The sequence below is a fragment of the Syngnathus scovelli genome, chromosome 6, assembly GCF_024217435.2.
Source record: "Syngnathus scovelli strain Florida chromosome 6, RoL_Ssco_1.2, whole genome shotgun sequence".
In the NCBI taxonomy this organism is placed as follows: domain Eukaryota; kingdom Metazoa; phylum Chordata; class Actinopteri; order Syngnathiformes; family Syngnathidae; genus Syngnathus; species Syngnathus scovelli.
Genome location: NC_090852.1, coordinates 3,227,007 through 3,254,686, shown reverse-complemented (window position 1 = coordinate 3,254,686; position 27,680 = coordinate 3,227,007). Strand labels below are relative to the sequence as shown.

Here is a 27,680-nt window from a genome sequence, read left to right as displayed (position 1 = left end):
ACAAAATGTCTACCACTACGTTCCACATTTCAACTTTCCTTTTACTCCATACTTTTTCTTCCACTTCGGCATGTATTGCATACAATTAAGAAATCTACTCGCCATGTACTTCTCATCTCCTTCAAGAGCCCCTTTATTTGGAGATTTGCAGTTCACATTTCCCGTCTTAATTTGGTATTTTTAGTATTTCCAATTTTTTTTCTTTGAGGATCCTCAATACAGGTTTAAATTGACCTTTCAACAAATTTCTTGCCTGTGTTATTTGCTAGTACTGCTCTTTAGTTAATTCGTCCTACCAGTCACACTCAACCACACAACTTTCAGGCAAACAGCTTAGAAAAACGGACAAAAAAAATCTACGCCCTTCTTCAGTTAAGAAAAAGAAGCTGTTTTTTCTCCCCCGTTCCTTCCACTGGGACTCGAACCCAAGCTGTTCATTGGCTCGGAAAAACGGACAAAGAAAAATCTACACTCTTCTTTGATTAACAAAAAAGGAGCTCTGTGTTTCTTAACACGTTCTTTCCACTGGGACTCTAACCCAAGCCAGATCCCATAGCTTGGAAAAACAAAGAAAACTCTACGCACTTCTTCGATGAACGAAAAAGAAGCTCTGCTTTTCTTAGCCTGTTCCTTCCACTGGGACTTGAACCCAAGCGTTCACTTTTCTCGTGCACTTTTCACTTTTACGCGTTTCATCACAACTTTAGGACTTTTACTTACTTGTCGCCTGGTTCGTTGCACTTCCGGATCCCATCAATCCACTGTTGTCAGACGAAGGCAGACCTAAGATGCTGGCCCAGCGAAGAATTTTCTTCCCAGGTCTTTCTTTTCCAGGTCCTCCAAATGGACGCTGGCTTGTCGACAATGCAGCACGTCGTCCTCCGTCGATCAGCAGTGGGTATGTGAGGGATCAGGGTCACGGCACCAAAATGTTAGAGTGGTGCTCACTCTAACTTATTTTGCAAGAACCACACGGGAGACAGTATGCCTTTTGAACACTTGCAAGTGGAGAGCTCGTTCATCACTGCGCATACAGCGATGATCGAACGAAGTCTGACTTTGGATTCCTGCAAGAGAGTTTTTATTGAGAGAAAGCAGGGTGGGGGTGAGAGTGGTCAGGATGGGGGTGAACCCCTGGCCGCTGGTCAAAGCATAACAGGGGGTGTTTTACGACGTTGGGGGAAACAGAACAACTTAGATTGCTTCCTCTGCAGCTGGTCAATCAGTTCAAAGGATCTTAGCACTTTGTTAAGACAGGAGACGTTTAGTTAATTATTACAGGTTACATTCCATCATAAGCATAGGATGAAACTAATCTATCAACCCTAACAAGAGCCGTCGCTGAAATTTAGAGAATATTTTTAAAGTCCTGATGTACTTTCCAAATGTTAAGTGGACCTAAGTGCGCAGGGAGCTTAATTTTGTCCGAACGCGCAACCGTAGCGCATCGCCAACCGTGCAATTGCACCGCGCTGGTTGCATTATTGTGACAGAGCTGTCACTGAAATTTAGAAAATATTTTTAAAGTCTTGATGTACTTTCCAAAATTTAAGGGGACCTCAGTGCGCAGGGAGCTTAATTTGGTCTGATCGCGCAACCGCAGCGATCCGGGCGCTCACTGTCGCATTGCTTTAAGATCGTCTTTGTGTTTTAGGATGGCTTTACTGCTCCCACTTGCTCTCTTTGGAGGCATGAGTAGGGGTTAATACAATCCTCAAAGTAACGAAAATACAATAACAACGGAGTCAGTCAGCATTGGTCGGGTTTTCTCGGGTCCTCCCGGCTCATCTTGCAAGGTTCGACCTCCGAATTTTGTTCGACAACCGAAGCAAAAAAATCTCAAATTTTTTGTTCGAATTCCGATTTGTTCGAGAACCGGGACGTTCGAAAACCGAGGTTTGACTGTGAGTGTGTGTGTGTGTGTGTATGTGTGTGTGTGTATTTTTGGTCCACAATTTGGGAAGCGCGCTATCCGCGCCTCACGGCAAAAGCTGTAGCCAATCACCTGTCATCCAATTTACTCACTGTTAGAGATTTGCTCTCTCCAACTTATTTTGCAAGAACCACACGGGAGACAAGTAAGTCCTTTTGGACACCTGCAGGTGGAGAGTCCATTCGTCGCTGTGCGTGCAGCGATGATCGAAATGGAGGTCTGACTCAGGCCTCGTGCAGGAGCATTTTTATTGAGAGAAACAGAGTGGGGGTTGAGAGTGGGGGTCAGAGTAGACAAATGGCCAAAGCCCCTGGCTGATCAAAGCACAGCAGGGGGTCCTTCACGATGTTGTGTGAACAAAACAACTTTGATTTCTTCCTCTGCAGCTAGTCGATCAGTTCAAAAGATCTTAGCACTTTGTTCTACTACTTTTGTTAAGACAGGACAAGCGAGTTTAATTATTACAGGTTACATTCCAACATAATCATAGGATCAAACTAACCTGAAAACCCTAACATATCCCTCCTGATTTATCATATGATTATGCCACCCCAAACAACAAAGACAAGCAAGAAAAAAAAAACATATATACGTATAATGAAGAAAGTAGAATGGTAAAAATAAAAACAACAAACAATGATAGCAACACTTTCCAGTGAAGATGAGGCATTACCTCAAACTTATTGTGTAAGCGAAAAACCTGCTGGCCAGATGTTATTAGCAGGAAAATTCTTACACGGCCCCGTTGCCACAGGCGACCAGAATGCTATCAATAAAAAATAAAAAGAAAAACACAGAAACAGTACATCATTGTATCCATCACTTGTGAAGCATTTTCGATGGTCAAATCAACAAGTTTACGTAATACATGCTCAACAGAACAGCATCTACGCAATCCACGTCTCATTATCATTATCACAACTGTCACGTCTAAGAAGTTGTATATGTGCCCGTGTTTTCGTCAGCTGATGATGTTCTAGTCTGTAGGTGAGGTCTGTCACACACACCGGCGCACACACTCGTGTCCAGTTGGCAGGCAGCATCGGACAACTCCTGTGACCACAAAACCATGATCCGTACTGAACAGGCACGTGCACTCATAGGATGCAGGTGAGGCAGTGCCTCTGAACTTCTGAATGAAGTAGGTCCCGTCCGATGGTGCAGCCATGTTAGTAGTAGAGCCCTTACACCTTGAAAACGGCTCTCTCATCCTGGCACACAGCGGTGATGTCCAAAGCTCCCATCCAGTTTCCTCCTGGAGAGCAGTTGTCGTTAATGCATTTGTGGGTCCTGCAACCTTGGGTGCAACATGTGTAGTCAGCAAGACTTGGAATGGTCCCTCCCGTTGTGGCTGGCCCAGTTCCTTCCTTTGATGACCTCGATGTAGACCCAGTCTCCTGGATTGATGGGGTTGTCGACCTGTGAGGAAGAAAGATCAAGCGGCAGTAAATTTGTCTTTGACACAGTTTGAGCGTCCTGATCATATAATCTGCCAAGGACTGCTCTTCATCTGTTGTTTGCAACTCTCGTAGTCAATTGTCGTGCCCATTTAACTGGCAAATAGGAGTGTTTGCGGGAAGAGTTTGAACACCTCCTAATGATTCCCTTTAACCAAAAACTATTTATGACAGGGGCGTTCCCATTTATTGCCTCCTGGTTTAAAAGAGATTGTCTTACCCATGCCTTCTTTCTCCTCACACGCTCGCACCCACACAGGGTGTGAACACACACACACACACACACACACACACACACACACACACACACACACACACACACACACACACACACACGCACCCACGCAGACAAAGAGATTCTAATCCATCTCTCATGTAGCTTCTCTTGATAGAATCTCCTATTGGTAAATGTATAGCAGACGTTTTAGCATATAATCCCATACTCTGCTCTCTCACTTCTACTTTTTCATGTCGGTGCAGTCGTAGGTGGCCCCTATTGCAGTCATTGTCTTGTTAACTGTCGCCTTGTGACTCCTATGCATGACTGTGTGAATGTCAAAAATTGAACGTACCTAACTTTCTGACCATCCAACCTCCACTGTGGTATAAAAAATCTTACTATTGTATTGAGTACGTACATTGAGCAACCTAGCTTCCTCCTGACTGCCAAATGTCCTGTTCTAAAATTTATATAACTCGACCTCTACGTCTTAAGCTTGATGAGCCAAAATATCAGATCTTGCTCTTGTTTCCTACCGTTTTAGCCTATTTGTTTTATCCAAATCCGTTCAATCTCTGATTATAATCTGTAGCCCTACGTATTTTTCAAATTTTTATTTATTTATTTATCAAATCTCCTCAGTTCTGTCAAACTCAGTGCACAATGAACCTTCCTTCCACTTTGAACCAAGCTCCACCAAATTTGGTAACGCCAAGGAGTGCGATTTGGTTGTCGGACACTCCAAGTCCATTTCTTTTTGCCGCACTTCACCCTCTCACGTTGGTGTTCTTTGGCTGTTGCTTCAGAGCGACCCCATCCATCACTCTTGAATGAGTCCATTGTTCAAATGAGTCAATTTTCATCATTGTGAGTTCCTCCGCTTTTCACTGTCTTTTCTCGTCCCCGAGGATGTTGTATTTCCTCCGGAGTGTACTTGTCCTCCTCCAAGCACAACAGCAGTCTTTTCTTGTCCTTCACCAAAGGTCAAAGGTGCTTCAGAGCCAGGCACCATTTTGTGGTTGTTCACGGCTGCAGGCGAAGTCTTGGATTGGTGACTCTGACACTGAGAATGACAGGCTGGGACATCAAACTTGTAAGACTATCTCCAAATGTAGCTGCGCCATCAATTTGCTGGTAACATTGTTTACCAAACTTCAAATTCTCCTAATAACAGCGGTCTCGTTTTTATATCGTAAATCCTGCAACTCATCCTATTTTTGAGCTACATTTTATCTATAGTTCCAATTTAATCGGACAGTATGTTGTCTTCAGTATCATTATTGAAAATCAACTCATCGAGGTCTGCTTTCCACATCAAGCCCTGATCTTTATGTCTTGACCTCTCACATGTTATTGTCATGCTTGCTCAAAAATGTGACTTAGAGTATGGTGCTGTGAATTCTCAATCTCCCCAATGAAATTGGGTCCCACCTCGTAGTTCTTATCGTTCTCATGTTCCTGTTAGCCTGCAATTGTCCAAATCAAAAATGTTTTCTTTTAACTGTCTTTCTTTTGAACCTCTAAATCTCTCGTGTTGCTAACCTATCTACACCAGAACAAAAATTTTACCACATTATAACACCAAATGTATTCGAAAATTCATTGTCATAAAGTGTTGTATTATTACTATCTTCCACTATCTGTCCTACTCACTCCCCCCCTTTTGAGGCTTGGCAACGCCCATGCCTCACACCTTGACAAACTTTTTGGGAGAATGCGTTCTTTACTACATACGATTCCATCATCATTTAATTTGACTTTCTTTCCAAAACGCTTCTCAATTTCTCAGTTCACACATCTTCTACATGTGTTACTGGTTCTCCAGTTTTTTTTCTAGTTAATTATCAATCCAAAAGCTACGTGTTTCTTTCTAACATTCAACCTGCTCAAAATCACTCTTTCATCAAAGTCGCTCTACTAATCTACGTGTTTCTTTCCAACATTCAATCTGCTCAAAATCACTCTTTCATCAAAGTCGCTCTACTAATTTTCTATAGTAGTCGCCAACAACTTCAACCATTCAACCTGTAATTTCTTTTCATTCATCAATGTTCATTTGCATCTCACACGCAGTCTCCAAAAAGGAGTCTTTCTATCACATGGGTCCCAATTCATCCAAGCTCACCACACAACATTCATATATCATTTTCAACTCAGGTTTCCTGGTAGAACAATCCACCAATTCAAAAAAACTTAACTATAACAACCAACTGGCAAATTAATCTGAATTTTTTCTTTGTTTTTAAATTTGAAGAACTCAATCTCTCAGATTTAGCTTGCATTTAGAATTTTGTATAATCTTATAACACAACCAATCAATTATTCCTATTAAATGTAGCATTGCAAAATCTTAAATTCACAATTTAGCTTCTTCCAATTCCTGAAAGCATGTTCTGTCATTTTTTTTTCTTCGAATTTCTCATGTGGGCTCGACACTTAACATGCACTAGTGTGGATTAGTTTCTGCTTGCAAACAGATTTCTCTCTTTTTCCTCTCATTTTTATCTTTCAAAATCATTTCTGTTCTGCGGTGCAAATTGGATAGACCACAGTCTAGCAATTTTTTTTTATACTAAAACTTTAGCCAATGTTCATCATTTTAACATATACGCACACACATGCACAGCTCTCGCATGCAAAAGGTAGTTCCCAGCACCAATGATTCGTCACAGGCTGGCGATTTCCTGTGGTCGATCATGAGCTGGTCCCTCCCATGCACACGAGGACAGCACATTCTAATTTTATTTATTTATCTTCTAGAAGCAAGTTGCATTTCTTTACCACTTGATTTGTATATTTTAACTTCAGTGTAACACAATTTGAGCTCTAGTCATTTGTAATTTGGGCATACAAACAGCATTGTCATACTTCTTGTGTGGACAGGGGCTCTAACAATCTAAAACGATTTTTGATAACCTGACAATGACATGTTTTGCTGTCATATGGGAGAGGTTTCAGATCTTTTAAATTTTGATACATGATTTGCATAGGACCGGAAACTCCTCTTGCCCCTTGCTTGAGCCGCGGCTTGAGCTGCGGCCTTGCACCTGCTCACAGGGGCCTTATTGTCTCCTGGTCTGACAAACACTTGGGACCGCATCAGTTTTCATCTTTCTAGCTTTTGTCTCTTGAATTCGTTCTCATCTCTTTGTGAAGATTTCAACCACACTCTAGCACTTCTACCACTTCAGCATGTATTACATACAATTAAGAAATCTACTTGCCATGAACTTCTCGTTTTAAAGAAGAGCAGAGCAAGAGATTTACCGTTCTTATTTCCCATCTTAATTTTAGTAGCTTAAGGTTTTACAATTTTTTTTCAAAATTTTTTCTTTGAGGATCCTCAATGCAGGTTTAAATTGACCTTTCGACAGATTACTAGCCTGTTTTATTGCCGTGGATCAACGCTAGAACTGCTTCTTAGTCAATTTATCCTACCAGTCACACACTCAATCACACAAGTTATCCCTGCCTACGCGAAGTCCTCCTTTTAAAAAAAAGGAGCTGCTTCATCCAGTGAGGGGACTCTACAACACCCCCCACCTTCCCTGGGAACTAAAGACAAAAGTCCTTGTCCCCAGCCCTGCCAACGCGAGGTTGTACTCCCTAGAACAGTGGTCGTCAAATAATGATTCACGGAGGTACTGAGATTTTAAAACAGTTTGAGAACCACTGCTCCAAAAGAGACACCTCATCCAGAGGGGGACTCTACAACACCCCCTCCTTCCACAAAACTTATTACTGTGCACTTCTTCCTTTTTACGCGTTTCACAAGCAACAACACAATCACACAACTTCAGGCCTTTAACTTACTTGTCCCCTGGTTCGTTGCACTGCCGGGTCCCGTCAATCCACCTCTGTCAGACGAAGGCAGACCTAAGATGCTGGCCCAGCGAAGAATTCTCTTCCCAGGACTTTCTCCTCCAGGTCCTCTTAATGGACGCTGGCTTGTCGACAATGCAGCACGTCCTCCTTCGCCGGTCAGATGGTGGGTATGAGGATCCCGGGTTTCGGCACCAAAATGTTAGAGATTTGCTCTCTCCAACTTATTTTGCAAGAACCACACGGGAGACAAGTAAGTCCTTTTGGACACCTGCAGGTGGAGAGTCCATTCGTCGCTGTGCTTGCAGCGATGATCGAAATGGAGGTCTGACTCAGGACTCGTGCAGGAGCATTTTTATTGAGAGAAACAGAGTGGGGGTTGAGAGTGGGGGTCAGAGTAGACAAATGGCCGAAGCCCCTGGCTGATCAAAGCACAGCAGGGGGTCCTTCACGATGTTGTGTGAACAAAACAACTTTGATTGCTTCCTCTGCAGTTAGTCAATCAGTTCAAAAGATCTTAGCACTTTGTTCTACTACTTTTGTTAAGACAGGACAAGCGAGTTTAATTATTACAGGTTACATTCCAACATAATCATAGGATCAAACTAACCTGAAAACCCTAACACTCACCACGTGCTCGTTTTATTTCTTCAGTTTTAGGAAAAGGCTAAGACACTGAAACAAAATTTAGACTTACACAGGTTGGTTGAGTTCAATCACAATTCTTGTTAAGGAAGCTCTGTTTTCAGGAAAGTACAATACAGCGCTGGGCCTTTCGCGCGACCATGCTCAAGAGCAGAAAGTCTCCATTCAGAAAAGGCAACGTTCAAGGTTCTTTGGTCAGCTTATATTCAGTTGCACATGCCAGTGTGGGCCGAGTTTGATGGGTGATGAGTCAGGGGGTGTGGCAAGTTCACAGGAGAGTTTGATTCCATGGAAGTGGGTGCTGGTTCGGTGAGAGCTGGTTCCGTGGGGGTGGGTGCTGATTATGGGTGATTCGGTGTGTGTGGGTGCTGTTGTTTTCCTTTTCGTCTTTCGGCCTTGTCGATCATCTTTGGCTGGGTTCTTGGCTGTCGTCCTCTGGCACCTGCTGGTTTTATCTCCAAGTGACCTTCCTGTAAACATTCTCCTCCATTCTTGCACATGCACCCACTTCACCCACGGTTGCCCCTTGTCCCTTCATTATCTTTCTAATTTTGTCATTTTGTATGGACTTATGTGAAGTTTTGGGTGTGACATCATCAATTCGTTAATGTTTCCTGACTATGCAAAGTTCTTACTCACCACTTACCATGCATTTGTTTGTTTGTTCTTTTGACACTCCATGTACTTGTTTGTATTATCACATTCTTAGTTTAATTATGCTCCCGATCGTATTTTTCATTATTTGTCAAAACATTTTCTTTTCGTCCAAAACATTCAATAGTAATCCAAGGCTGGCGTCTAGCATTAGGCAAAATACGACGTCACATCAAGCATTAATCAAAACATAAGATATAATCAAGTACAAAACATTCTTATACACCTTGGGCCGTGTCCGTGAATTAGAATAACATCAGGCATGCATTAAACAGTTCCTTAAGGGTCGTTATGCTATTCAGGCAATATATCAACAAACATTTGTTATTTCAAAGTGCACAGAAATACATATCAGATCATGAAGTTATAAAAACCTATATCATTACCATATATAAAAATGTCTAGTTAGGGCTTCTTTATTGGTTTGGTGTGCAGGTATAATTATATGCTTAAAATGTTTCTTTTATTGATTTAATATGTGAATATACTTGTCTGCTTATGTATTGAATAAACAATGAGGTTTGAGCATATCTGTTTTTGTAGCTAGGCAGGACTTTTTGTATTTCGACCCCATTCCTTCACAAGCTAACGGCTAATGTGCAAGCGTATGAAGAGACTGCCGGCCGGCAGACCTCCCCTCCTTCAACTTTATTGTATGAAGAAATGCGCCGGTCTGCAACAGCGGGGAGATTATGCTTCTCTTTCTTTATTTTATAATGCAGGGTCCGGCAAAATGATCTGACACATTTGTAAGTTTAATAAAATGCAAATCAATTAAAGAAACAAAAAAGATGTTTCATTTCAAAAAGTACATATAATGCCATTTTGTTTTGTTTCGTTTCGTTTCATTTCATTTTCGTTTCGTTTTCGAATAATGTTATTTTGGTCTTACCGCTGCCACATTTTCTGGAGTTCTGGCGGTGCGAGGTCGGCCGGTTGATTTTCGTTTCAATGCTGATCCACTGGCTCTGTAGTTAGTAACCCATAACAAGATTGTGTTTCGAGCAGGTATGGGATCATGTCTACCAAGTCTGAAGCGCAAACGGAACGCTCGTTGTGTTACAGATTCGTTCTTGATAAACGTTTCCACAATGAAAGCGCGATGCTCATCGGTCCAATTCATGTTAGCAACTGAAACGAAACAAAATAACATTATTGGAAAACGAAACGAAAATGAAATGAAACGAAACAAAACGGCATGATATGTACTTTTCGAAAATAAAAAATGAACTTTTTATTTTCTTTAATTTATTTGCATTTTATTAAACCTACAAATGTGTCAGATCATTTTGCCAGGCCCTGTACTTAAAGGAAATTTTAAACGTGTATGCATTTATACGCCTAAATATTTTTATCCAATCTACCTACTGAAATTTCACATTAGATTGCTGGTTTGAAATGTACTTTTATTAGTATTATTATTTTGATAAACTTTTATTTTAAAACTTGTCTGGTGTTTGAGTGTTTTATTCCTTGTTTTTATTTTTGCGCATAAAAACACAAAATCAGACATTTGGTTAACTGCTTTATATACAATATGTGTATGTGTTATGTATATGCCTGAAAAGTCAAATGGGTCTGGGGGTGTGAGTTGCGCAGCTGTAGCCATCCCCCTTGATTCTCTCTCCCTTTCACGGTCGGGGGGCGGGACCTCAGGTTGCTCGCCTCACTTGCCTGTGTGCTGGTGCTAACGAGCTAGCACTCCGCTCGGAGCTGTTGTAGTCTTCCTAGCGGTCAGTTCCGGTTCAAACTGCAAGAGAACGTTTCGCTAGCTAACACTTCTGCTCAAACTACCGCGGAGACTTACAGTTCGTCACTTTTGACACCATGTATAATGATCACAATGGACACGGACGTGTTGCTTCTAGCTTTGTTTACTTCCGAACCTCGTGCGCACATTATATGCAATGCATTATGGGAATAGTATTCCCAACGACTTCTACATTTCGGACCTGGTTGTTACATGGATGGGAGACTGTCAGGGATAACCAGGTGCTGAAAACTCATATTATTGTTTTTGCACGTCAATTGTGAAAGGCCTGAACAGCCATCAAGTACCGTCGCTGCTAGGCATGGGTTTTCAGGGGCGACTGTATCTATAGGTAGACTACACTATAGTTCTTGTTACAGCAGACGTTTATTATTCATTTGTCTCTGTCAAACTATAAACAGACATAGAATCATATAAAACATATATTTACAGGATATTATTCAGAAAAAGTAATAAAGGAAATGTACAATAAACCACACATAAACTTAAGTACTAACAATACGGCTAGCAAAAATGCCGTACCTCGATGGCTGCACAATATCAAAGTGAATGAGTCCAAATCTTCACAGACACTTCTGGAACGTAAACATTTTATCTTCTTCAATGACCAATAAGCACTTCTTCTCTGAACGATTTCACTTGGATTATGTTGATAACATAACCGTCAGTATTGTAGTAGAATTATTGCAGTAGGCTAGATCAGTGTTTCCCAACCTTTTTTCATTCACGGCACACCTTTTCATTGGAAAAAAATCTCGAAGCACACCACCAACAAAAATCTGTTAAGTGTTACACCAGCTTCTACATTAAAATCAGTTATATTACAACAAAAGACCTATTCCTATATATGTATGGAGAGTCGAATAATTGAATAAAAGTAAATACTAAATATTCTTTAAATTGTATTTCTTTTGTAAATGAAAGTGACAGTTTTTGAAAAAAGGTTTTAGACAGTGTAAGAAATAAACTATTGAAAGTGATTGTGATCAGAATCCAAAAGAATCAATATGGCTTTTTTTACTGTTTTAGGAACAATCCAGGTTCTCCCGTTGAACTACATCTGATTTCCATCGGAACGAAAACGTAATTTTCTTCTTCGTTTCGCTTCAGGAAGTGATTCCTTCACTCTTGTTCACTGAAATAAAAATTGTTCTTTTGAACGAATCGTTCACTCACGAGCCAACACTAACAGCGACACACACATAAACTGAGTATGTGCCGATGCCACAACATGAAATCTCAAGATTCTCCGATTTGCCGCGCATGCACGATTAGCCTTGCGTTAACTGACCTGTGGTTTGGTAATCCTGTTTACAATTCGCTCGGTATTTAATGTTGGACAATTTCCCACGGCACAGCTGAACATCTCTCACGGCACACCAGTGTGCCGCGGCACACTGGTTGGGAAACACTGGGCTAGATTGTTTGATGTCTTGGCAATTTCAGCTGCACTTGACAGCAGGTACATCACTGTACAGGAAGTGCCACATCCAAACAAGTCCCCAGTGTAAATTAAGTAAACATAATAATGTCCAATGTGCAATGAGTTACAATTAGGAAAATAAATTCTGAACATAAAATATGCATACAAATTATCAGAAAATCAACTTGGCAAATTTAGCTTGACCAATAATAAATCAAACAAATTGACAAATTTGGCAGTTAAAGTATCTATGAATTGAAAAATGTTGTGGTCAACTACGGCTTACGGCTGCAGTCCGACCAAAATGACGAAAAAATCAGGCTCCTGCACACGGAGTTCCACTCCAATTTTGGAATATTTTCTAAGTGTCAGCGACGGCGCTGTCACAATTATACGTCAAGTGCGCTGCGGTTGCGCGGTCGGACGGAAATGACGAAAAATCAGCCTCTTCAGCCGGGAGGTCAGTTCATTTTCTGGAATATTTTCTTTTTGTGTCAGCAACGGCGCTGTTACAATAATGCGTCTGGCGCGCTTCGGTCGCGCGGTCGGACTAGATGACAAAAACAATCTGCCTCCTGCGCACGGAATTCAACTCAAATTTTGGAATATTTTCTAAGTTTCAGATAGGTTAGGGTTGACAAATTATCTTGATCGTATGATTATGTTGGAATGTAGACTAGAATTATTAACTTTGTTTAAATGTTTTACCTTTCCTTGACTCTGAAAAGTTTAACCATTCAGTTGTCGAAACTTTCCAAAGGCCACTTCCACATACTTCCAATACAGAAACACAATTTACAGACAAAAAGAAGGATTCCCCATGGGAGACCGACTTTCTGCCATCATGTGCAGCTTTTTCATGGAGGACTTGGAACAAAAAGCACTCTCAAAAGCCCCGGACATATACAAACCCACATTATGGAAACGTTACGTAGATGACATTCTGGAAAAAGTAAAAACAGGACATACACGACACCTCACAGACCATCTCAACACCACAGACACCACCGGCAATATCAAATTCACTCACGAAGAGGAAACAGATCGATCCATAGCCTTTCTAGACATCAGCATACACCACACAGACAACGGAGATATCAAAATAAAAGTACACAGAAAACCCCCACGCACCGACCAATACCTCCTCTGGACATCTGAACACCCCACTATATGTCTGTAGTCAGAACATTACATTGGCGGTGCTGACCCTCATCCCGACCGCTTCACACTTGGCTGTGAACCGCTCCAGTGAGAGCTGGAGATCACGGCTTGAAGAAGCCAACAGCACCACATTGTCTGCAAAAAGCAGAGACGCAATGCTGAGGTCCCCAAACCGGACACACTCAACGCCTCGGCTGCGCCTAGAGATTCTGTCCGTAAAGGTTATGAACAGAATCGGTGACAAAGGGCAGCCTTGGCGGAGTCAGACCCTCACTGGGAACGAATGCGACTTACTGCCGGAAATGCGGACCAAACTCTGACATCAGTAATACAGGGACCGAACTGCCCTTGTCAGTTGGCTCGGCACCCCGTACTCCCGAAGCACCCTCCACAGAACTTCCCGAGGGACACGGTCGAACGCCTTCTCCAAGTCCACAAAACACATGTGGACTGGTTGAGCAAACTCCCATGCCCCCTCGAGGATCCTGCCGAGGGTGTAGAGCTGGTCCACTGTTCCACGGCCAGGACGAAAGCCAAATTGCTCCTCCTGAATCAGAGGTTCGACCTCCCGACTGACCCTCCTCTCCAGCACCACTGAATAGACCTTACCAGGGAGGCTGAGGAGTGTGATTCCTCTGTAGTTGGAACACACCCTCCGGTCCCCCTTCTTAAAGAGGGGAACCACCATCCCAGTCTGCCAATCCAGAGGTACCGTCCCCGATGTCCACGCGATGTTGCAGAGGCGTGTCAGCCAGGACAGCTCCACAACATCCAGAGCCTTTAAAAACTCTGGGCGGATCTCATCCTCCACTGGGGCCTTGCCTCCGAGGAGTTTTTTAACTACCTCAGTGACTTCGACCCAGAGATTGGAGAGTCCACCTCAAGTGTCTCCAGGCCCTGCTTCCACAATGTGTCGGTGGAATTGAGGAGGTCTTGGGAGTATTCTCCCCACCGACTCACAACGTCTCGAGTCGCGGTCAGCAGCATGCCATCTCCACTGTAAACAGTGTTGACGGTGCACTGCTTCCCCCTCCTGAGACGCCAGATAGTGGACCAGAATCTCCTTGAAGCCGTCCGGAAGTCACTCTCCATGGCCTCGCCAAACTCCTCCCACACCCGGGTTTTTGTCTCAACAATCGCCGAAGTCACGTTCCGCTTGGCCATCCGGTACCTGTCAGCTGCCTCCGGAGTCCCGCAGGCCAAAACGGCCCGATAGGACTCCTTCTTCAGCTTGACGGCATCCCTTACCGCCGGTGTCCACCAGCAGGTTCGTGGATTGCCGCCACGACAGGCACCGACCACCTTATGGCCATAGCTCCGGTCGGCTGCCTCATCAATGGAGGCACGGAACATGGTCCACTCGGACTCAATGTCCCCCGCCTCCCCCGGGACATGGGAAACGCTCTGCCGGAGGTGGGAGTTGAAGCTCTTCCTGACAGGGGATTCTGCTAGACGTTCCCACCAGACCCTCACAGAGCGTTTGGGTCTGCCAGGTCGGACCAGCATCTTCCAAGTCCAATAATAGAACACCGCTCGGGTTCAGATATGGGGGGCCGTTCCTCCCAATCACGCCCTTCCAGGTCTCACTGTCATTGCCCACATGAACATTGAAGTCACCCAGTAGAACAATACAGTCCCCAGAAGGGGCACTCTCCAGCACTTCTTCTAAGGACCCCAAAAAAGGTGGGTACTCTGAGTTGCTGTTCGGTGCATAGGCACAAACAACAGTCAGTACCCTTCCCCCCACCCGAAGGCGGAGGGAGGCCATCCTCTCATTCACCGGGGTGAACCCCAATGTGCAGGCGCACAGCCAGGGGGCAATAAGTATGCCCACACCTGCTCGATGCCTCTAACCGTGGGCAACTCCAGAGTGGAAGAGAGTCCAGCCCCTCTCGAGAGGGCTTGTACCAGAGCCCAAACTATGTGTGGAGGCAAGTCCGACTATGTCTAGTGAGAACTTTTCTGCCTCACACACCAGCTCGGGCTCCTTTACAGCCATAGAGGTGACATTCCATGTCCCAAGAGCCAGCTTCTGCAGCCGGGGATCGGACCGCCAAGGTCCCGCCTTCTGTTTTATGTTTTACTCATTCAGTTGTGGTCTATATAAAGTGGAACAGCGATATTTTTGTTTGAATTCCTCGTTCTGATGGCATCACAGGTCCCTCTTTTATACTTGTTCTGAGGTGCGGTTCAGAGCAAGTCATTTTGGTGCTGTCTCTTCAAACGCAAATGAGATACTTCACACCTCACTCCCTCCAGGCCGCAAGATGTACGCTGTTTTTGGAAGTTGCCTAGGGTGACAAATACCCTTGGTAGGAGGAGGGTCCCGGGACTCCTCCAGGATGCAAACAAAATGTTCAAAAAATGATGTCTTTCTTTTTTTCGTCAAATCACTTTCCTTGTTGATGACGTCGTCATGTCTTTGGCTGTTCTGGCTGTTCAGCTCCATATACCTCCAGCACCTCCTGTCCGCTGTCCCTCTCTGATCTCCTATCCGCTGCAAGGGATCAATCTAGGGACCTAACCACATACACCTGTGAGAGCAGTGAGGTCTTCTGGGAAGTGCAGTGTATGCAGCGACCATCTTGTCAGGGATGTGGCAGCTCTCAACCACCTGCCCTCTTGTAATCCCATAATACAGTGGTCTCCAACCTTTTCTGCGCCAAGGACCGGTTACGTGTCAGAAATATTTTCGCGGACCGCCCTTTATATAAATAATACAATTATATAAATAAATAATGCATTTATAATAAATACGATGAAATAAAATGATACGACTGGCATAAAAACAAGTATAAACCACATAATAGTAATACTCGCAATTATGTTGAATTAGTGGGAGCACTGAGCTTGTTTCTCAGAAATGAGCCGGTCCCATCGAGGCGTAATCGGAGACAATGACACCCGAAGTGGTTAAGATTTGTCTTTTAATGCAAGATGCTTGGTCTCCATGTGCCGAAGCAGTTTTAAAGGCTTCATTGCCTTGTTAGCTAGCCTGTCGCCGCCACATATGCAGAGTGGGCTTGGCTCGTCAGAGTCACCTGTGGCGATAAATCGATATTTTAAGTAGGACTCCAGAAATGTTCTTCTAAATGTAGCTTTCCTTTTCTTAGAAGTTGTAGCTTCTTCTCCGTCTGTCTCTTCATTGGGCTTTTTTCCCTTTCCGAAGAAGCTTTCCAAACATTTCTGTTTCTTGCTCATTTTTGCTTGCTTCGCGGGCTTGACTGGCGTGACGTCATGTGTCTGGGATGAGCGTCTTGACTCGAATTAACACAGATGCACCGACGGATGTTATTGGGAGAGAAACGCCAATTTTTAAAAATATTTTTCAAAATAAATGTTTACTCATTTTTGCTAGCTTTGCGGGCTCGACTGGGGAAACATCTCACCGGGACGAGCGTCTTGACGTGAATGAATTGATCGTCGATTAAAAAAAAAAAAAAGGAAATTTTTTTTTTTTTCTGTGCGGTTTGGCGGCCCGGTACCAAGTGACCCACGGACCGGTACCGGTCCGCGGACCGGGGACCTCTGCCATAATACATTGATTGAAGGTTTGGGAAGGCTAAAACATGCAAAACACAGAAGGGTGCATACAGTTCTAAACATTGTGTGGGGTATGGGCACGCGCGCACACACATGCACACACGCGCACACACGCACACACACATAGGGAATAGAACTGACTTGAGAAACTTGAAATAATGCGTACATACCTTTATGTTTGACAGCAATGCTAACATGGGGTTTTTGCAGATATTGCAAGATGGCGGCGAGCACAGACGCAGCGGCCCGGCGCTCCTGAGTTGTTGGCAGTTTTGCAAAGCAGGAAACACGGACAAACCTACGGAGGGGCATCAAGAAGGCCAAGCACAGCTACCAAAAGCGTATAAAGACACACTTCACAAAAAATAACTCCAGAGGTATGTGGCAAGCAATTAAGGCCCTGACTAGGGACAATAACAACACCACAGCCACAGTACCATCAGATAGCACCCTCCCAGATGCACTGAACCAGTTCTTCGACCATCACAGCAGAGAAAACCCAATCCTTGCTCCACCACCAGCTCCAGCCACAACAAGTCAGAAACATACTGAGGAAAGTCGACGCAAAGAAGGCACCTGGCCCAGATGGTGTCCCGGGATGGGTACTTAAAGCCTGCGTAGACCAGCTCGCGGAGGTATTCACGACCATCTTTAACCTCTCGCTCCAGCAGGCCGTGGTTCCCAACTGTCTTAAATCTGCCATCATTGTCCCTATACCCAAGAAGAACACAGTGAACTGCCTGAATGACAATCACCCGGTTGCCCTTACCCCTATTATCACTAAATGCTTTGAGAGACTCATCCTTCCCGCCATCAAGTCCGCCATTCCAGCCAACATCGGCCAGTACCAGTTTGCCTACCGAGCAAACAAGTCAACAAAGGATGCAGTCATGATGGCGCTCCACACAGCCCTCACTCACCTGGATCAGAGAAACACCTGTGTGAGAATGCTATTTGTGGACTTCAGCTCAGCATTTAACATGGTCCTTCCCCAGAAGCTGGTCACAAAGCTGCACAACCTGGGCTTAGACAGTTCACTGTGTGCATGGATATGGGACTTCCTCAGCAACAGACCACAACGCATCAGGATGGGAGACCACTTTTCCTCCACACTCATACTGAACACTGGAACACCACAGGGGTGTGTCTTCAGCCCGCTTCTCTTCTCTCTGTTCACACATGACTGTTTCCCCATCCATCCCACAAACACCATCGTTAAGTTCGCTGATGACACCACTATTGTAGGACTGATTAAGAACAACGATGAGTCGGCCTACAGGGTGGTCAAACATTTGATCGACTGGTCCTCTTAGAACAACCTGGAACTTAACACCACCAAGACAAAAGAAATAATTGTGGATTTTAGGAAAGCCAAAAGAACTGTGCCACCCACCCTCTCTATTAGAGGTGAGGAGGTTGAGAGAGTGGAGAGCTTTAAGTTCCTGGGAATTCACATCTCAGCCGACTTCACCTGGTCCATCCACACCTTGAAACAGGTGAAGAAGGCACACCAGAGGCTTTACTTCCTCAGGAAGCTGAAACAGCATAAAATTCCACGCCCCCTACTGGTTAACTTTTATAGAGCATCCATCGAGTCCATCCTGACCTACTGCTATACAGTGTGCTTCACCAGCTGCACTGCAAAGGACAGGAAGGACCTGCAGCGGGTGGTGAGGACGGCAGAGAAGATAATCGGGACTACATTGCCCTCCCTTGAAGACATCTACACAGGTCGACTCAATAAAAAAGCCAAAAACATCAGTACTGATTCCACACACCCTGGTCATGCCCTGTTCTTCCCACTCCCCTCTGGTAAAAGGTACCGCTTCTTAACATCGAGAACTTCACGATTGAGCAACAGTTTTTTTCATCAGACTGACACAGACCCCCCCCCCCCACACACACACACACACACAGCAACAAGTGCAATATCCAGCCCCCTGCCCCCTCGCCTTATGCACTTTGCACTTTGATCGCTCAAACGCAGATTTGATTCTTGTTTATTATTAAAATTTTGTATTGCATTTTATCTGTACTTTATACTGTTATATATATATGTATATGCATGATCTGCCATGTGGAGCTGCCAAACAAATTTTCACAGTTAACACTGCGTTAACGTGACAATAAAGGAATTCAATTCAATTCATGGTACCTGACCTTGTAAAAATCAGAAAATACAGTTTTACAAAAGGGTGCAGTGAAAACTGCTGCAACACACTGTGCACCTTCTCAAAGACTGAAGGGGGATCCTGCCCTCTTTGTAGTATTGTCTGATGAATCTGTTCAGGTCAAACACACACACACAAGCACATTATTTTAATATGGTAAAAGGTTACTAGAATTTATCAAAAAACACACACTGAACACATTTTAATTTAATTTTTTTAGTGCTAATTAAGTGCACTGGGAATGTCTACCACCCTAACTTCGTTAACATGTATGTACTGTAATGACCGAGTGTATTTACAGCCGAGTTTACCACACATTGCACGATAAACATTTTAAAAATAACTTAATGCTGATATTGACCTACTGATATGGGTGTAGGAACACATTTTAAGCACTTAATTATGTTTATGCTATGTTACTTACAGCCATTAAGTTGAAGTCAGCGAGCAGCCTCTTAAGTCACATTATTTCAGTCAATCAAATCAGTCGCTCACTTTTCAATCGAGTGATTACCACTAACCTCCACCTGGGGACAGGCTGGCTGTGGAAGGCTGCAATGGAGGGATTGATTCTGGTGGGCTGAACTGTTTCTGGGGCAACTCCACCCTTTTGGTGCTACAGCAAGCTGTACTTGCAAGCAGGTGCCGCACAAGCAAACACACAGCCAAATAAAACACACATGCGTACAGCGTGGATCATTGATATGACAAAAACGTGGGACACGTCATTGTCTTCTGTGGCACCAAAAGGTATACAACTGTTTTATTTTTTCTTTATTTGGCTGCATGCCACCTGTGCAGCAATTTCGTGTGACCTTGTACCACTAAGTCCGTTATTTGTAGCGTTTGGCTGATTCGGACCGACTGAGTGAGGCTGAAATAGAAAAGAACTAAGAGAAAGAAGACGATGCCCATCTCTGTTACTTTGCATTGAGATGATATGCACACTTGTGCAACAACATAACTTCAGTTGTTTACTCTTACTGTTTACAGTATGTTTTAAGTGTGTAGTAGATTCATGGTCTAAAGCATGGGTCACCAACCTTTCTTAATCCGAGAGCTACTTCCTGGGTACTGATTAAGGCAAAGGGCTACCAGTTTGACACACACTTCTGAAATAGCCAATTTGCTTAATTTGGCTTTTACTATGTGTTATTATTGTCATTTCCAGTTCACATGTAAGTGTGATTTTAACAAGAATAGCAAAAATACAGTCAAAACTTGGTTTTTGACCACAATCCGTTCCAGAAGGCGGTTCGAGAAGCGAATTGGTCGAATTCCGAATCTGGTTTTCCCATTACAAATAATGGATTTTTTTTTTTCAATCCGTTTCAAGACAAAAAACCCCTGCCTTTTTTAAGCAGTTTTTCGTTTGCACATATTTGTCGGATCGCGCAACTGCAGCGCACCGCCGAACGCGCAACCGTAGCGCGTCGCCCACCGCGCAGGTTGCATTATTGTGACAGAGCCGTCGCTGAAATTTAGAAAATATTTTTAAAGTACTAATGTACTTTCCCAAATTTAAGTGGACTTAAGTCTGCAGGGAGCTTAATTTTGTCCAATGGCGCAACTGCAGCGCACCGCCGAAGCGCAACAGTAGCGCGTCGCCGACCGCGCAACTGCCCCGCCCTGGTCGCATTATTGTGACAGAGAGGGCACTATAATTTAGAAAATATTTTTAAAGTCCTGATGTACTTTAAAAATTTTAAGTGGACCTCAGGGCGCAGGGAGCTTAATTTGGTCCGATCGCGCAACCGCAGCGCACCGCCGAACGCCCAACTGTAGCGCGTCGCCGACCGCGCAACTGCACCGCGCTGGTCGCATTATTGTGACAGAGCCGTTGCTAAAATTTACAAAATATTTTTAAAGTCCTGATGTACTTTCCAAAATTTAAGTGGAACTCATTGCCCAGGGCTCTTAATTTTGTCCGATCGCGCAACCGCAGCGCGCCGGGCGCCCACTGTAGCATTGCTTTAAGAGCGTCTTTGTGTTTTAGGATGGCTTTACTGCTCTAACTTGCTTTCTTTGGAGGCATGATTAGGGGTTAATACAATCCTCAAAGTAACGAAAATACAATAACAACGGACTCAGTCGGCATCCGGGCCGCGCGGTCGGGTTTTCTCGGGTCCTCCCGGCTCATCTCGCGAGGTTCGACCTCCGAATTATGTTCGAAAACCGAAGCAAAAAAGTCTAGAATTTTTTTGTTCGAATTCCAATTATTTCGAGAACCGGGACGTTCGAAAACCGAGGTTTGACTGTAAAATAAATAGATGCAGCTCACTGACAAGTGCCGCTATTTTGAGCTAATTTTAGAACAGCTCTGCGGGCGACTCATGCGGTCCTCACGGGCGACCTGGTGCCCGCGGGCACCGTGTTGGTGACCCCTGGTGTAAAGTTTTTAAATGATATAGCTTTTCATTTTTTTATTCCACAAAAACATTCCAGGGGTGTGTAAGACTACTCCACGCAGTATGCATTTTTCTGCTACATCAAGGGTGTCAAATTTATTTTTGTCGCGGGCCGCATCATAGTCATAGTTTGTCTCAAAGGATGATCAAAATTGTCAATTCAAATAAATGTATGAACAAATAATTAAAAATAAAATATTGAAATCAAATATTTGAAAATAAAAATGATTTTTAAAAAAAATTATAATACGAATTGTTAACAATATCTCTATATTTTAAAAGTGAAAACAATTTGAAATTTTGGAATTAACATGAATTTGATGCAGAATTTGTCTTTGTGGGCCAACTAGAATGATGTGGCGGGCCATATCTGGCCCCCGGGCCTTGAGTTTGACACCTGTGTGCTACATCTATCATATACTAAGCCACATTTTTAATTGCACACGCTGCAAAACTTTGTTTTGTCATGTTTTTTTATTCATTTTGTCTCGCTATATTCAAGTGTGTGGATACATAGATCCATCAAACACAATCAATAGCAAATAATTAACCCCACCCCCCACCCATTTTACACCATTCTCCCACAACTGGCAAAGACACATTGAAATGCTTGTAAACATGATGAAAATGAATCCGAGTTTTGTTTCAAAAAGTAATTTAGTAGAAAAATAGATTGTCTTATTTGGGTATTTCTATTTTGTGTATTGTTACACTATGTAACTCATGGTGTAGTATACACAGAAGTGAGACAAATATAAGAGGTTATAAGGCCATTGGTTTTCATTAAAAATCTGAAAAGGGTGATATAAGAAAAGTCAGCCAACTGTCCTGTTCATGATGGGGAAAAAAGGTATAAGGTGTGTTTTTTTTCTTCCCAAGGTCACAAAATTGCATTAACAATCAGGTGTCACTTCTAGGGACAGTGGGCCCACACAACCAGTGCTGGGTATAATAGGCCAGAACTGCGAGAAGCATCTCAGAGGTGCTCGTCAGGGCCACAATGAACGGAGCTTGTGACGCAAAGTCGGCCTCCATCCGGCGGAAGGACAGCTGCATGACAGCAAGGGCTAGCAAGCTGTTCTGGACACCCACTTCAATGCTCACTGTCTTTCTCTCCGAAGGTGCCAGTCCCACTAATTTAGCCAGAACTGACCCAACGAACAACCCGAGCAAAGGCACAGTCACGCCAACAGCCACAATCGGAGGCCTAACATTGGCCAGTATAGATGCGCCCATTTGGTAAGCCATGAAGATGCCACCAACAATAAGGACAAAGCTAAAGGGCCGTATGAGTCCTAGCAAGACACGAGTGAGGGCAGGCAGGCGTAGCTTGACCAGCATTCCAAGCGAAATGGGGATGGCAATGAAGAGGAGGGTGCCAAGAATCTTTATGAACGGCACATGCAGTGCCGCATGCACCCCCAGCAGATGTCCATACAGAGTTGATGACAGGGGCATGGCTGCCATGGCCACCACTGTTGACACCAGGGTCATGGAGATAGCAAGGGTGACGTCTCCTCCGAGCAGCAGACTGTAAAGGTATCCGCCTCCGCCACCTGGGGTGGAGCATGTGATCACTAGGCCCAGTGAGAGCGCTTTGGGCAGCAAGGCCAGCCGAGACACGCTGTAAGCATACAACGGCATCACCAGGAACTGACCAAGCACCCCGAGTACCAGTGGCACGGGGCTCTTCACTAGAGCCTTCAGTACCTCCACCTCCACCTTGCACCCAAAGGCACACTTGTTGATAACAATGAGGGGAAGCAAAGCAAATAGCACAGGGTTCTCTGAGAAATGGGATAGTCCTCCTGACTGGATGAGTTGTGTGGCTGGGTCATCATTCCCAGGGGCCACCACAATGCAGTAATCCGTCCGCTCCTCGATCAAAATGGGCACAGAATTCTGGTCTAGTCCCAGCAGCTGGATCTCAAGCTGGGCTCGTCCTGGAAAACCAGAGTGGATACTGATAATGTAGCTCCTTCCAGGTCCTGCATGGCCACTATCTGTCACATTCAAGATGGAGAGGACCTCTGGATCTAAGGAGCGCACCGTCACAGTCTGTTTCCAGCTCTGGCGGCCTTTCCTGCTGGCTGCTTGGCTTTGAAATTGGGTGGATATTACAATCACACCCTTGGTGTTTTCAGGGAACTCAAATTCCTGTGACGAACCATCCCCAATGGTGAGATACCTGCTGCTATCTGCCGTCAAATTGGAAAGGTTGCCGCGGTTGATGTGACTTACAGTGGCCCACGCACCGTCCGCTTCGCTGATAAAAAGGAACAAACAGAATGTAAATAGCGTCCTCATTGTATTCTTCGACAGGCGCCGCAGACACTTTTCTCCCCTGCCTTTACTCCGCGACGTCAAACACTGTCATTGCTGTCTCCGGTGTAAACAAGAGCGTTAGGGATCGACATCGCGTACACTTCTTGTTTCATTGCAGCCATTATACCGGAACCAAGACGTCACCCCGCCCTGTCCACGGACATATATATAGAATTGACTTTACGATACACCTCGCTCGCCGCCCGGAGGAGTGAAGCCACTGGCGGCCATCTTACGTTGCCAATTTCTGACGCTGCCTAATTTGATTATATTTCACCGTGATATTTTCACGTTATTTCCTGTCTCTGCGGCGAAAATCCCACCGTATATGGCATACAGTTTTATTTTTACGTTTGGGAAAAGCGCTGTATATTTTATCTGTAAGAATTTAATTTTCTTCTTTAAGATATACATCTGAGCGGTACCTAAACATTCGTCCATGTTGTGTTATCAGAACCGTCGACAAAGCAATAATCCACGATATAGAGGTAATGTACTCCAATGTATTCGTCAATACAAACAATAAAAGTTGTTTGTTTGAGAAGCTCTCATTGCTCTCCGCGGGTATCAGAGCCTGGTAACGATGGCAACGTAATACGGCTGCCGTCTTGCTTCAATCACGAGGGGCCTACAATGACGGGAAGCTTGACGCCAAAGCGTCATTTACGTGTCGAAGGCGATACAAATGTGGGAAGTCGGACCCCTCGGACTTCTACAGAAGAAATGCGCTCTCGAACACTAGGTTTGTAACCTGTGTCTTTCAAAAATACTGTAAAGTTTGACCATAGAATCAACATTTTTGTTTGTAAGCAACGGGGCCCTTCGCTCATCTAACCTAAGTAAAAACCACCCTTATACGCTGCAATTGTATAGCTCTAATTACACACACCGTAATGGCCCGGATATGAGACGACCCTGATTATAGGACGACCCCCTCTTTTTCAAGACTCAAGTTTGAAAAAAGACTTTTTGGACACCAAATTAAATTTTTATAATTACAGTACATCTGAACAAATGATTATAACAATATATTCGAGAGAAAAAGCCCGTTATTTTGCCTTATTCAAATCATGCAAAAACTGTATATCACATCTTAATATCTAAACATTTAAATATGTAAACTAAAGTGCAATCACATTTGTAAATGAATGGCTTCAGGTTTTTCAAATTTAAATAAACCAATCTACAGTGATAAAACAACAAAATTGCAATAACTGCATTAACCATCAAAGTAAAGTCTAACTGTAACTGTAGTCTTGAAACAAATCTGAGTAAGGAAAAACATTGCAATAAAATAATGCAAACTGCTACCGCTATTGTTGGGGAGCCTGAGGACTGTTGACTCGGATGGTTATGCTCTTTTTGCCCCCGGGTGTCGGTCAGAACACAGGAGGGAAGACATGGTTCAGTTATAATTGCTTGACTGAATTATTGGCAAAAAAATGATAATAAATAAATACAATTGAAATACACTCGGCAACACACCAAACATAAGTCATCGATCGAGACAACAAAAAAATTTGCTGGCGACCGTTAGTCGCCGTGCTGCTGCGTAATGGCTACTCATACGATGTGAGGCAAACTTAAAGGAGCGCGCCGGAGCAGTCAATCAAACGGCGCGCACACGAAGCAAACCGCGATCGGACAAATGACACAACAGTGAACAGTAGTAACAATGAAATGTATATGCTCACTTTGTGTCAAAGACGCACACGATCACAGCAACATACTCAGTCGATTATGAGCGCGCCGAAGCTGTCAATCAAACGGCGCGCGCACTTAGCAAACCGCGATCGGACAAACGGCACAACAGTGGAGAGTAGCAACAATGAAATGTATATACTCACTTTGAGTTAAAGACACACACGATCACAGCAACATTGTTGATACCAGCAACCTTTAACTTACCGCTGATGACATCATTCTGAGAAACACAAGAATCGTCATCCCCTCGACCCTACAAAACAGAGTCCCTACAGCTCGCACACGAGGGACATCAGGGAATAATAAAAACAAAATAACTTCTCAGAACAAAAGTGTGGTTCCCAAACATAGACCAGCAAACAGAGGCCATGGTCAACAACTGTATAGCTTGCCAGGCAAACACACCAGTTACTCACATGGAGCCATTACAGATGTCAGAGCTGCCCGAAGCTCCCTGGCACAGCACGAGTGCAGACTTTTATGGACCTCTTCCCACTGGAGAATATCTGCTGGTTATTGTAGATGATTACCGGTACCCAGTGGTTGAAGTTCAAAGTCAAAGTCAAAGTCTGCTTTATTGTCAATTTCTTCACATGCCAAGACACGCAAAGAGATCAAAATTACGTTCCCACTATCCCACGGTGACAAAACATAGTTCACAATGTACATACAAGTAAACTCAACTTGTGCTAACACAGTCATGGACAAAAGTGTTTTCCACTTTTGGCATTCCAAGGGTCCTTATGACGGACAATGGTCCCCCTTTTAATGATGACCAGTTTGCGAAGCTTGCAACTTATTTAGGCTTCCACCATCGCAAGATCACACTACTGTGGCCTCAAGCTAACGCCACTGCCGAGCGTTTTATGTGCACACTAGGCAAGAGCATCCGTGTCTCAGGAACTCTGAACATTCCTTGGAAACGACATCTCAACACCTTACTCAGGGAATATCGTTCCACACCACACAGCACTACAGATGCTTCACCAGCAGAACTGTTGTTCCAACGAAAGATCACAAAAGTTCCCACAGCCACAGCCACAGTCATCAGCTCAGATCGCACAATCAGAGCAAAAGATCATGCTGCTATGCTGACACACGTCGTCATGCAGCACCTAGCACCTTCACCCCACGTGACACAGTGCTTTACCATCAGCCCAAGCACAACAAGCTTACCACACCCTACAACACTGAACCATACAAAATTTCAAAGATCAAAGGCACAATGATTACAGCAACAAAAGATTGACACTCCATCACAAGGAACTTATCCTTCTTCAAAAAGATACATGCCGAGTTGCAGAACGCTCCGCCAGACTCCGTCCATAGCCGCAACGTACCTGCTGAGGACACCCCACCTCCTCGATATCCGTCGCAACACAATAGACGTCCTCCTTCGTATCTTCATGATTACGAGTAATCTTGAATTTTTGCATACACTGAAAACGTTTAAACTAAATTTGGAAGTGAGGTTTGATGCCATGTAAACTGTTTTATTGGAGCAGGGTTTATGAACAAAATATTAAGCTGTGTTGTCCCACTATAGAGGTTTGTTTTCAGGTATTACTACGAACAAATTAGCAGTAAAGAATCTATAAGGAAAACTGCATTCAAGTTTGTCTATTGTTTCAAAAACTGCATTCAGGGTTGTCTATTGTTTAAAAAAAAAAAAAAGAAAAGAAAAGAGTGATGTAATGTTCACAGCAGATCTGAATATACTGTGCCATGTATGTGTAGCGCCCCCGGTGGCGAGGGGTTGATGTACAACAGAGAACAGTGTTGCGAGTGCGGAGTTGGCAATAAAGTACAAGACGATCAACACATCCAGACGAGGCATCCTTCTTTTGTTCTTTAACAGGACCCAGAGATATTACAGGGGGGTCATTTGTGTCGTAACATATGACACAAACATGGTGTCTGTATAGCAAACGCATTTATTTGCCCGAATAACACAAAACAACTTATATACAATAACAAAAACATATGTACACTAACAAAAACATGTGTACACTGTCATTTTTTTAGTTTTATAGTGGTACACTCAGTAAAAAAAGACAAAAGGAATACGGCCATCGGTGCAGCATTTGAAGGACAAAAAAAACGCCCCTCTTCAGAGCATTTTCGATGACTAACGAAGCAAGAATGTTTCCACACCATTTGGCCAAATGGTTACCTACAACCTTTCAAAAGCACTCACAGAAATAACAAAACCACTACTAGGACTCACAGATCAACACTGCAAAAACTCAAAACAACTTGCCACAGAATTCACCAACATAAAAGTACAGAAAGATGAAATGTTCATATCACATGATGTCATTTCACTCTTCACACCCACACAGGCCACCATGCACATAGTACATGACAGATTATTAGCAAACAGGACACTCAAGAAACACACAAATTTAACAGGACAGGACATCACTCAACGACTCCATTTCAT

General features: G+C 43.8%; 1 protein-coding gene across 1 annotated transcript; it reads right to left on the bottom strand.

The window, feature by feature from the left end:
- Positions 1 to 2,083: 2,083 nt before the first annotated feature.
- Positions 2,084 to 23,700, bottom strand: slc10a3 (solute carrier family 10 member 3). The gene has a single exon (XM_049724589.1). The coding sequence runs from the start codon at positions 23,513 to 23,515 to the stop codon at positions 22,109 to 22,111; it is 1,407 nt and encodes a 468-aa protein (XP_049580546.1). The 5' UTR covers positions 23,516 to 23,700; the 3' UTR covers positions 2,084 to 22,108.
- Positions 23,701 to 27,680: the final 3,980 nt, after the last annotated feature.

Excerpts from the sequence above, each read along its gene's own strand:
- slc10a3 (XM_049724589.1), bottom strand. The coding sequence starts at position 23,515 with ATGAGGACGCTATTTACATTCTGTTTGTTCCTTTTTATCAGCGAAGCG.